The sequence below is a fragment of the Osmerus mordax genome, chromosome 1 (genome assembly GCF_038355195.1).
Source record: "Osmerus mordax isolate fOsmMor3 chromosome 1, fOsmMor3.pri, whole genome shotgun sequence".
Taxonomy (NCBI): domain Eukaryota; kingdom Metazoa; phylum Chordata; class Actinopteri; order Osmeriformes; family Osmeridae; genus Osmerus; species Osmerus mordax.
The window spans coordinates 10637139-10648463 of NC_090050.1; the positions used below are offsets into that span (position 1 = coordinate 10637139).

At 41.3% G+C, this 11325-nt stretch overlaps 3 protein-coding genes across 3 annotated transcripts; 1 reads left to right on the forward strand and 2 right to left on the reverse strand.

Annotated features, from left to right (window-relative positions):
* The first annotated feature begins 3790 nt into the window (after nt 1-3790).
* On the forward strand, nt 3791-7833 carry tsen2 (TSEN2 tRNA splicing endonuclease subunit). Its single transcript, XM_067242445.1, has 11 exons — nt 3791-4076; nt 4201-4267; nt 4361-4400; nt 4502-5052; nt 5217-5290; nt 5962-6012; nt 6137-6275; nt 7024-7060; nt 7132-7243; nt 7430-7519; nt 7630-7833. Exons 1-11 carry the CDS (start codon nt 3888-3890, stop codon nt 7687-7689), a joined length of 1410 nt encoding a protein of 469 aa, XP_067098546.1. The 5' UTR covers nt 3791-3887; the 3' UTR covers nt 7690-7833.
* A 274-nt stretch (nt 7834-8107) lies between these two features.
* mkrn2os.2 (MKRN2 opposite strand, tandem duplicate 2) lies at nt 8108-9581 on the reverse strand. Its single transcript, XM_067245016.1, has 4 exons — nt 9202-9581; nt 9044-9093; nt 8735-8903; nt 8108-8461 (listed from the first exon to the last, which is right to left on the reverse strand). The coding sequence occupies exons 1-4, from the start codon at nt 9402-9404 to the stop codon at nt 8203-8205; spliced, it is 681 nt and encodes a 226-aa protein (XP_067101117.1). The 5' UTR covers nt 9405-9581; the 3' UTR covers nt 8108-8202.
* A 381-nt stretch (nt 9582-9962) lies between these two features.
* Nucleotides 9963-11082, reverse strand: mkrn2os.1 (MKRN2 opposite strand, tandem duplicate 1). The gene is made up of 4 exons (XM_067242468.1): nt 10826-11082; nt 10676-10722; nt 10418-10580; nt 9963-10335 (listed from the first exon to the last, which is right to left on the reverse strand). Exons 1-4 carry the CDS (start codon nt 11080-11082, stop codon nt 10128-10130), a joined length of 675 nt encoding a protein of 224 aa, XP_067098569.1. The 3' UTR covers nt 9963-10127.
* Nucleotides 11083-11325: the final 243 nt, after the last annotated feature.

The following is an 11325-nucleotide window of genomic DNA, read 5'->3' on the forward strand; positions in this document are numbered from 1 at the left end:
ATACACTTGGACCAAAGGAGAGTGATTTCATTGTCCTTACAAGTGTCTGACTAATAGCTTCCTACTACTGTATGTTGTAGACCTTTGAGGTGTGCGTGCAACACAAACCCCTGGAGCTATTTTACAGATATTACATCACCCTTTCATTGCGTCTTTCCAAACACACCCTTTTGTGATTGCAAAATGTGAACTCTGCTGAAGACAAAATCAGATGGTTGAAATATGATTACCAGCTGGACTTGGGGGTCCTTCTGTGTGTTGAAAATACAACACACAATAAGATAGCGCACCACATTCAAAGTAACATTTTACTATTGTGAACATGTTTTTAAAATGAGTGAAAGTGAAATATGCCCGTGAGGAGCAGAGTGTATACTATCACATGCAGCAGTCATGGACATTCAATAGTTAAACGCAAACTTGGCCGCGATACATGATTTCAGGGACATAATATAAAGCCTCTGTAGGTTACCGTCCTTGCAAGTAAACAGAAAGATGATATATGAGTTCCCTGCGCGCAATTTGTAAAGCTTTCCTTAAAAGATATAATCACAGAATGGTTACATTTAATATGACCTAAATCAACAAGTTTCAGTCCATGAAACATCCCGTGGTGCACATGAGAGTACAGCAGGCTACACTATACTGCTGCTTCTGTAGGAGTGCCTTAATCCAGCGTAGGTTGAAGGGATTTAAAAAGCTTGTAGATCCTGTTGAGCCACACAAGTCCAGCCTTTTTTTTTTCCTATGCTGCAGTAGGAGAGAGAAGTGATTTGACCCTAAAAATAAAAGTTGGAGTTGGCAGGTGGGTATTCTGGAAGTGGGCCCGGTGGTCCTTTCAGTGATGATAATTAAACAAAGTTTTTATGTTGTGTCAGCATATCCTTACTTTGTTAGCAACCGGTCTCAGCTGACCAGATCCTGCCAACATTCTTCAGTGGCTCTGCCAAATACTGTTCAAAAGTATATTTTCCTGCTCTCAAAAGCTCTTAAAAGAACAGTGTCCAAAGATAGCTTTTGGTTAACACAGGGATATCATGTTTTTGTTTTACTGTAATGGCATAGTTCATGTTTGTCTCCACAAAAGACTGCAGCTTCTATCTGTCATCTCTGCTGTTTAGACATTAAGTAGGAGTTCCAGTTAGGATTTTGTTTTAGAAACTTGATGAGACACACCTGCATTTGACAACAGAATAAGACCCATTCCTAAATAGTACTCAGTTTATGAAGATAGAGAAAGTTCAAAACCCCCCTCAAATGATTCCGGGAACAGTAAAGTTTGACACACCAGTTTAGGTTCTTGGAGGTCAACACGTTTTTAATACTTTTTTTATAATAAATTATTTTGGGGAAAAGAAAACAACTGTATTTCCATTATATTTGTCATCATTGCAAACTGGTTACAAATGATGCCGGTGGTGAGAAAGAGTAGCAGTATGATGTCACTTGAGTTTACATTTAATTTAGATTACTAATGTGGAGTTGAAACAAGCCAATAATTAGTCGTTATAAGACATTCAATTTGAGCAATAACAAATATGCAAAAGTTTATCTTTATGTATATCTAACTTCTGACAAACAAATCACTTAGTAGAATTATAAACATACATTCTACTTATTTGCTTCTTTGCTTTACACAATTTGTCTTTTGGAAAATATTTGGTGATAAATCAGTGTACAGTAGGCCCTATACTCACACAATGAGACTCACTATTAAAATTCTTCAAACCTAAAATACTTTGATATGAGGAAGTCTAAGGTTCATTCTCTTGTAAAGACAGACAAAGATTTAATAATTTGTTAAATTCAAAGGTCTAGTTAACCGTAATCCACATGGCAGTAGGCTATACGTAATTTAGCCACACATTTGCCAAACCCGTGTAACTATTTTGACAAGCATTCTTCAAACACGCCTACAATTCTCAGTATCTGCTGCACAGTTTTCCTGTTCTCTGAACTTCTTTTCTTGTGAAGCAAGATGACGATTTGGCAATCCGCATTTCCATAGATAATGATGATGACTGTAAAAATTTGAGCTGCTGAAATCACCATTATAACTTTTAAGCCCTAATATTCATCATAATAATTCAAATCAAATCCAATTTATTTGAATAGCCCTTTTTACAAGAAAAGTCACAGAGGGCTTCACATACGCCCATACAACTGCCCCTCAACCAACCTACACCATCAAGAAAGACAAGGAAAAACTCCCAGAAAACTCATTAGAGGAGAAAAAAATGGAAGAAACCTTGGGAGGAGCAATTCAGTGAGGGATCCCCTCCTCCAGAGACGGTTGGTGAAAGAGAGGTGCAGAACAGGCAAAAATTCAGCCCCTATAAAATTCAGCCCCTATAACCCCTAGAATGAATGTAAAATCTCATTCTGGTGACCAGAAACATTTGTTACAGCATTTCTAACTTTCCATGTTTTCTATTACGAAAACTGACTTTGGGGTTTTCTCACCTGCACCTGCACCAAAAAGAGTCATCTGGAGTTCACTACTGAAAAGAACACATCATTTCATTCACTTTTTTTCTCGTCATTGAATGTATGTATTGATTTGATCAACAGTGAGCAGCAATGTCTCTGATTTTTGACTTGTTCTTCCCTCATTTTTGCTGTAGAGGTGACTTTTTGCACATGTCATCCATTACACTGGGAAATTACTTCACAGATCTATTTCACAGATCCTTGAAGCTACACTTAGTAATACATACATGTAAAAATGAGAAATAGGCCCCCAATTATTTTCAAAACTTCTGTGATTTCCTTCAGCTCTTGACAGGGGTTTTACAAATGAAGACAAGGAAGAAGGCCCGCTTCACCCAAGGAAATTGGCTGGAACAGGATTGCGGGAACATAATTGGCTGGACACTAGAAGCACTGATACAAACATTAGAAATTGACATTGCACTGGTACTTAGCGGTCTGTGTTTCTGAACAACTCTCTGTGGGCCTCATTAGCTTACACAACATGTTTATGAGAGACAAAGTCTTTCTTTTTTTTTAATGAAAAAGCGTAACTATGGTACCTTTAAAAAAGAAAATTGTCTTGTGACCTCAATTTCACAGGCCTTTCTGATTTACAGCTACACAATTTCACAGGCTTTCAAAATATAATTACATATATTTCTATATAGTCTATGGACTTCCAATTCCTTACAACCAATGTTAACATGTTTATGACATTTTTATTAACATATTTATTAACAATTAAAATACTTATGACAGCATCTTTAAAGACTTTTATCCCACTAACCCATGGTCTTTCATGTAAATAGCATACCATGCCAGTAAGAGAGCAAACTATTTGTAAGTAGACCCTATTGCTAAAGAAAATCTTTGTCTGGGATGACTCACAGACGCATAGTGTCCTGAAGTAACTTCCAGGTCGTTTCCAGAGTTTGGCTAAAGTTGCATAATATTAGATATATTGAGTTTGTTGCAATCTTTCCATACCAAGTTTCAGTGTGTTACCCATGATGTCACGCGGTTGAAAAAAAACCTGCTTTAAAATTGTACCACTAGCACTTACCACCCCCTACTGGATGGTACGCAGAAAATAGGCAGTAGTGTCTCTGTTTATTAATTGAAATGAAAGCTGCATTAACAGTACAGTTAAATGCACAGAATATAGTATATTTTGCACCAAGATTGTCGAAAATATATTTTACATTTCAAGTGGATGGAAAAGTGAAAAATTGAAGAGTGGATGATAAAGTCGGACGGAAATGGAACACTAGTTAAATGTTGGTTTCCATTCGGAAGTATTAAATTGTCACCCCCATCACTTAACGTGCGATTCAGTAGTTATGACAAGCATGTTGAACTTTCAGTAGATTCACTCGCGGTATGGATTTACAAATGTTTTAAGGCTACGCGCTGAAATGTCGGAAGCAGTGTTTCAGGCACCTAAACGGCGTGCCAGAGTGTACGAAGCGTACGAAGCTCCGTTCCCCGTTCCATTGACAGCAGAGGATGCAAAACTACCGGTGGATCTAGTCTACAGGGCAGAGATAGTGAATAAGAATGTTATAGTCAGGGATCCAGATCACATCCAGGCTTTGTATGGCAAGGTATGCTGCATCTCAGCGCTTCTTCTACAAAGGTGTTTTGACCTGGTCGTCTTTAGAAAGACTTGCAACAGTGTCGGCACTGTTTTATTCCATGTGATGCCATAACAGTTTCTCTGTGCTCCAGGGTTACTTTGGTAAAGGGGTGCTGTCCAGAGCCAGGCCAGATTACTGCATCTCTAATACGTGGGAAAGTACGTGGTACATGTGTCTCAAACTTCAATATGTTTTTGGCATTGGTAAATGTATTAGAAATGATCAATACTAATATCTGTTCTATTTTGTAGAGCTTGGTGACCGTCATCTACCGGTCATCTCTCTATCTAAGTAAGTACCTATTTGACATTAACAATGCAGCAACGACATATTGACAGTATAATGTTATGCAGCAATGAGTCTACTGTCATGACATACATTCTGCTTCCTAGATATCAACAGCGTCTGAGCTGGGTACGGGATGGCCTTCTTGGCCAGGGATTGGAGCTGGACACTGTCAGTCAAACACTACAAAAGTTCTCCCGGCAAGTAGAGATTGTAGACAGTGAGATGACTGGAGGTGAGAATGGACATAATGATGGTGAGAGCCCACACAGCCCTACCAGTGAAGGAGTGGAGAGGGCAGGAGGAATAGACCTGGTAGATACCTCCCAGGAGGCTGAGCTAGATGGTAATGTCCCCCAGGCCAAGAGGCCAAGGAGGCAGGGAGACTCCAGGTTTGACCCCCTAGCAGAACTCTATCCAGAGGAGCCACAGCAGGTGGACCAGCAGGTCTTATCTAAGGTCAAGTGTGCCAGGCATGATGACTGGATCATTCACTGTGGCTGTCGGCTGGAGCAAAGCCATCTGAGGGCAGAGGCCCAGACCAGAGCAAACTCGCAGAGAGAATATACAGGCCATGAGTATGTGCTTGTGGAGGAGGAGGAGGAGGAGGAGGAGGAGGAGGAGGAGGAGGAACGGAAGAAGGAAATGGGAGAGGCAAGTTCAAGTTTGGGCTATTTTCATTTTAGATTCTGTATATCTGTGGGTGTGGATTTCTGCAGAAAGTGAGTTGTCGACATATCTAATTATATTGTCAGTCACTTCTTAACCCGTTGTCATGCTAAATGTGAGCTAATGTGTTTTCTATTATCTTCATTTAGAGAGACAGACCATTAAGGCACGTATGCAGAATTAACCCTTTCACACTGATAGAATACCTACAGCTGAGCTTAGAAGAGGTAAGCAAATGAATCGAGTCAAATGAATACGATGCAATGACTCCTGAACAGCAGACAATAAGAATAAATGGCTCTTTAATTACTTTATTTTACTGTCATTTGAGGGAGTGTCGAGTTCTCAATTACTGGCTTATTTTCACAGCTGGCTCTGACGAGCTGTGTCAGAAGCCAATGAAAATAACTGAGCGAGCTGTGATCATGGCACGGAGCATTCCTCCTGTGTCCTCTCTGTCCTCGGGAGCCCAGAAGCTCATGTTAACACAGCCCTCCCTACAGGAGCGGTGCACGGACTTAGAAATTGGCTCCGATGGCGGGAATGTCATCAACCATCAGTTCTTGCTCAACTCATTGGGGGATAATCAAGGGGTCAGACTTGACAACTCCAAATGGATAGATGGGTGTTATTGTTTTAATGTCAAGGCGTTTCTTTTGTGGCTCTCTGCCTCCCACGCAAAATGTGTTCCTGAGGTAAATTCATGTTGAATTAGTCTCTGAGAGCTCTGCTGTTTCAACTCGCCCCCGTAGTCCCGTAAGCAAGCCTTGACAGGAGTTCTGTTAGGGCCTCCTAAATTAGAAGAAGTGTAAAGCCTTTTGCAGAAATGGAGCAGTCCAGTTGTGTTTTTCTAAACAATCCTTTTAGAACACAAATATTTGTCCATTTTGTCCATCAGGCATTTTTCTTGGTCTATGCGTTGGGGTGCCTTTCAGTTCACTACGATGAGGTAAGAACTTCGGTCTGTAAGCTTTATGCAAGCTGCCTCTTGAACATCTATTGCTATTATTTAATCACCCATGTCGAATGTTAGGAACAGCAACGTGTGTCTTTCCCTGTCTTTCTTTTTTAAGGAGCCATTGTCGATTTGTCAGCTTTGGGAAATGTTCAGTTCTATTCAGCCCCACTTTGAGACGACGTACATGGCCTACCACTATTTCCGTAGTAAAGGCTGGGTCCCCAAGCCTGGAGTAAAATACGGGTCAGACTTCAGTAAGTATCAACGATACCTTTAAAACCTGAACTATTCAAGTAAAACATACCTGATGTAGTAGTGGATCAGTCGTGGATACTGCTTAATCTCCCTCTGACAGCATACCAACAACCATGTATACCATGTGTTGGCAGCAACCGCAAGCGCACGTTTGTCTGTAATATTAATGATGTGAAAGGCAGAGGTGGCTGCAGGTTGATGGCAGTCAGGGTTTTGTTTCCAGAGAGCACTGAAAACCTCAAGATCAGGTGTGAGCAATTTACCAAATAATTGTTAGTCTGACTCTTGGATGTTACGCCACGTTGAGCGGGCACTCTATTTCCAAATGGCTTTTACGTCCATTACTAGTTTTCTAGGTCAAGGTAAAAAGGCTTTGAACAGTGAATTTTTAGGCATGGCACCAAACGTAATCTCGGTGTAACTCAAACCCCTCAGTTCAAGGAGGGTTAATCAGATGGGAGAATGCTGGCTGTGACTCAGCCAATAGCAGACTCACTGGAGACGAGACTCGTATGATCCCTGTCTGCCACAAACGGAATCAATCGCAGATTTTCCAGAAGGTTTCAGTAACACCTTACCTTTTTCATTGAATTATTCAGGCCCATTAAGCTTTGCTTTCCTTACCCTCCTTGGCAAGCGCACTTGTACACCATATGAATGTCCAAGGTAGCAAATGTTACTCCCAGCCAGCAAGAGCTCAGACTGTTTAGTATGTCACACTGTGCTTCTGCTCCTTCCGACATACAGTGCTCTACAGAAAAGGACCTCCTTTCTACCATGCAAGGTTAGTATGAGTATGTATTCAAATTGAAAAGCCATTGTGCTTTTTCCTCCTAATTCTTTTTGTATTGGTAGTTACTCAGTGGTGGTGGAGAGGGTAGCTGAGTCATACCAAGGTGCACCACTGCGACCCTTCAACTGGAGGTCACTGGCAGCCCTCAGTAGAATCACCGGCAATGTCTCCAAGGTAACCGCTTCTGTATCTACGGCGATAGCACATCACTGAGCCTGACCTCGACAACAGAGATGTATTAGATTTATTTAGGATGGTTGGTCATTAAACATATGGCCCCTACAAATATAAACATGGCCATGTTTGGACTGACCCCAACTGAATGGAAGGAACGTCAACCGTTTTGTGTGTGTCATTCAGGAGCTGATGTTTTGTTACGTCATCTATCCAGAGGACATGACAAAGGAGGACCTGCGTTCTCCTGAGTGCGTGCGCAGGGTCAGAGTTCAGGTGGGCTAGAGATGCATGCTTCCTGAGCAGTGACAATAGACCCTGATAACACAGGACTTTGTCATAGGACCTGCTAACAGACCCTCTCCCCTCTTCTTTCTCATCGTTAGGAAGTCATTGTAAGCAGGTGGATATCATCGCGAGAACGCACAGAGCAAGATGACATTTGATTTGTAGTTTAGGATTTGATTAGATTTTTTTTACTCCTGTGTGTGTGTATGCATTGACTGTCTTGAAGATTCTCAAGAACTTATATTAGTTTGCGCTTGCGATTTTTCCATCACATTTTCTGTGAAAATACAAATAAACATGTTTTGCACATGCGTAAAATTGCTGTATTTGCACAGACAAAAAAATATCAGAAGTCACAGTTAATTGAAGTTGTTTGATAGACTTGCGTAAGGGAATAGCCTCTGAAACATGAATAATTAGCAATACAATCTAATGCCGGAAGGAAGGGAACCAGAGTTCTCTGTCACAACAACACATTCAACACGTGTGTCTTTGAAGGCACACAAACACTTATGTTGCTACTTCTACACACACACTGACACAATGTAATGAAAGGCCATCCAAATAGCTCACGTTTTTCCATCCAAACTATAATCGCAGACAAATCGTTTCACACAATAACAATATAGATACGTAAACAGCACTGCCATTTAACAGCATGGATTTGTCCTTTATGTCTTCGTTTTCCTATCTTTCTCTTCCTCAGTATAATCTTCATCTGTTTCTTTCCGGGGGCTGTCTACTATGTAGAAATGGTTCTTGGTGATTTCCCGACACAGAGTAGTGTACTTTGATGCCCTTTTTATCCTAGGCAACACAAAGCTCTGCGTGAACGCGTCCTTTGTGAGTGGACGTTTTCCCTGAGTGCCCAGTACGCAGTTTAGAAACATCAGAGTGTAGTTATAGCAGTTGTGGGTTTCTTCGTCAAACCTGCAGAGTCAACAGGAAGACATTTTCATGGATATTTGGGAGAACATTTGCGAAGAAGATTTTTAATAAGTTGGTAAGCTTTAAATGAATAAAAAATAGGGGATAGGTTTGGGTGAGTGGTTAGAGATTTTGAATGCAGATCAAGATGTCACAGGTTCAACTCCTCTTTATGTTGTTTTGGATCAAAGTGTCTGCTTATTCAATATACCATTTATAATTAATACTTAACTGAATGACTACTTACTGAATAAATACTTTCCCCTAGCAACTCACCGTTGCCATAGTGTATCCCACATCGGTGCCTGGGAGAACTTGTCAAGGTACTGGTTCCACTGGTCAATGAGGTTGTACATGTCAGGCTGGACCAGAGGAATGCTGAGGCACTTCTCCCATCCTTGGCAATCTTTTCGAACCCCCGTCTTCGTGTAGTTGTAGACCACACCTACATGAAACCAACTGTCACTACAGTGTGGCCACTTAAACAGGGTTTAAAATGTATTGTATCTGAACTGTTAGACTTTAAATTGCGTTCCTTCATTAACCATGTATCTTGTAGTTTGAACAAAGATAGCAAATACCTACCATTGGTATCAGTGATCCCCGTGTGCAAATCTGACCCTCCATCAAAGTTGCTGAGTAAAGAGGAAAAAAGAGGTGAAATGACTGGACGACGCTTTCCCTACTTGAGATTTGATCCTGCTTCGCTGTCCCTACAATATGCAGCACACGATGCTTGTTACCTGGATGGGTTTTCCTGGGCGGGCGCCACAAGGAAGGAGCAGGGGGTTTTGTGTCCGTTGGAGAAGGGGTTAGGTATGCTGATAGGAGCCTCCTCCAGCCTCCTGCCGCTGAAGCTGATGCCACATTCAGGGCACTCTTCTGGGACGAACAGGCAGAAGATGTCCTTGTGGCAGTGGCTGAATTTGATCACACTCTTCTCCATTGATGGGGAACATGGAGCTCCTGCTGTTGCCTTTGCTGCCACGGGCTGTCGTGTGGCTTCATACGGACTCAGCGGCAGTTGGATAGAGTTCCTACTGTCCTGTGACGTTCACACAGGCTACTCATCTGTCACAGAATGGGAGCCTAGCACCAACCGACTGTATCAGATTGCACATGGTCAAACCATCCTCTTTTCAATCGTTGGCCAATTTTGTTCGACTCCTTTTCTTGACTGTTTCAGAGAGCGTCCTCACCTGTAAAGAACCTGGTGCCATGTCACACTGGGCCGCCCACAGAGCCACGTTTTCGGGGAACTCTCAACTTTGTGTGTACTGGAATATACAGTCCATTTCGAGTAGGACTTTAGATGGGCTCGGGTTACTTCTAAGCAATACTTAGCCTTTTGAAGTGCTACTGTGCAACTGTATCACCGAAACAATTAGCCATAGGTCAAATTACATAACAATGGACAGCACATTGTCCAATGCCAACAGTTGTGCACATGCAACATTTTACTTTAAAGTAGTGTGATGAAAACTGACTTAGTGATTGTCTGTTTGATTTTATTTTATTTTCTCTTGTGAACAAAAACTTTGTGGTAAAGTGGCAAAAAGCTGTACACTTTCAAGATTGTCTCTTATAAAGAGTTTCTATGGTGTAATTCCTTGTTGCAAACACAACTAATTTAACATCTGTTATATTAACTGCACTCGATTTCAGCAACTTATTTGTCAGCAATGTAAAAGCCATGCAGAGAAATCTCTTTGTAGACTCTGAGATATTTAGAGACAGTCTTGATGTGAGGAAGGACATGTTGCCCGGTAAAGACATCTCTGCTCACACAGTCTTTGCCCTCAATCCGCCTCATGTGGTTGATAAAGGCCAAAACAAAGCCATAACAGCAAGAGGCAAACTCCCTCTCCTCATGAAACCTGTTTAAAAACACAAATCTGTGTCAGTTTGATTTGTTAGTTCTGCTGATGGACATTATAGAGAGAATGAAAGTTTATAAACCTGTGAGGGGACCACATGGGAAGTAAGGAGAATTTCTCGAGCTCGCTGTCCCACTGCCTTCCAAAGAAGTCCTCTCCAGGTGCTACTAGTGGCACAGATATGCACTGCTCCCACCCATGGTCATCTCTCTGCATACCTGACAAAGTGTAGTTGTAGACCACACCTGGAGAAGACATATCAAGGTATTTGACGAAATGTAATCGATGCTGATTATAATAATACATCGCTTTATTTACATAGCCTACTTTCTGAGATTACCTTTTGAGTTTGTAATGCCAACATGCAGTTCGGAGTCATTGCATTCACTAGGATGAAAAAATACAGATAACCACATTAAAGGGACCATAGAACAATACAATACCACAGAGCATGTCATTTAGACTTCAAGTCAGCATTTACATGGTTCACCTAATAAACATTGGTCCTTGTTGAGAGCCTATGACAAAAGCGCGTGAAGCCTTGTGTCCGTTGCTGAATGGACATGGAACAATAACAGGTGCATCGAGGAGGCCAAATCTCATTGTGGAGAGACAAAGTGGGCATCGTGTAGGTTCGCTTATTAGCGTATTGTCATCAGGCGTGGGCACCTGATGTAAATTATTTTGGCAGACAAAACAAAAAATATATCGATCGCAGTGACTAAATTTCAAGACCGTGTTTTCCATCTTACCGGAAAATGCAGGTGTACATACGGCGCCGTGACAGGTGTTTAAAGGTGGAGTCAAATGCTGAATTGCTGAATTGCTTTAAAATGTTCATAATATGTGTGTGAAATATTTTAATTGTAAATCATTCGTTTATTTAAATATTATCAAGCACATTGTAATTGTAACAGTAATCCTGGCAATTATTATTTGCCAACAGGCTTCGTACTCGGAACTATTTGTCAGTCGAACCTGGGAGTTCTT

Bases quoted from the DNA above. Each gene is read 5' to 3' on its own strand.
- tsen2 (XM_067242445.1), top strand. From the start codon at position 3,888: ATGTCGGAAGCAGTGTTTCAGGCACCTAAACGGCGTGCCAGAGTGTAC. The intron at 4,401-4,501 runs GTAAGTACCTAT...TCTGCTTCCTAG, and splicing joins CCGGTCATCTCTCTATCTAA to ATATCAACAGCGTCTGAGCT. The intron at 6,013-6,136 runs GTAAGAACTTCG...TTCTTTTTTAAG, and splicing joins TTTCAGTTCACTACGATGAG to GAGCCATTGTCGATTTGTCA.
- mkrn2os.2 (XM_067245016.1), bottom strand. From the start codon at position 9,404: ATGGAGAAGAGTGTGATCAAATTCAGCCACTGCCACAAGGACATCTTC. The intron at 9,094-9,201 runs GTAACAAGCATC...CTCTTTACTCAG, and splicing joins GCCCAGGAAAACCCATCCAG to CAACTTTGATGGAGGGTCAG. The intron at 8,462-8,734 runs GTGAGTTGCTAG...TTGACTCTGCAG, and splicing joins TGGGATACACTATGGCAACG to GTTTGACGAAGAAACCCACA.
- mkrn2os.1 (XM_067242468.1), bottom strand. From the start codon at position 11,082: ATGGAAAACACGGTCTTGAAATTTAGTCACTGCGATCGATATATTTTT. The intron at 10,581-10,675 runs GTAATCTCAGAA...TGTCTTCTCCAG, and splicing joins TGGCATTACAAACTCAAAAG to GTGTGGTCTACAACTACACT. The intron at 10,336-10,417 runs GTTTATAAACTT...GTTTTTAAACAG, and splicing joins CCCATGTGGTCCCCTCACAG to GTTTCATGAGGAGAGGGAGT.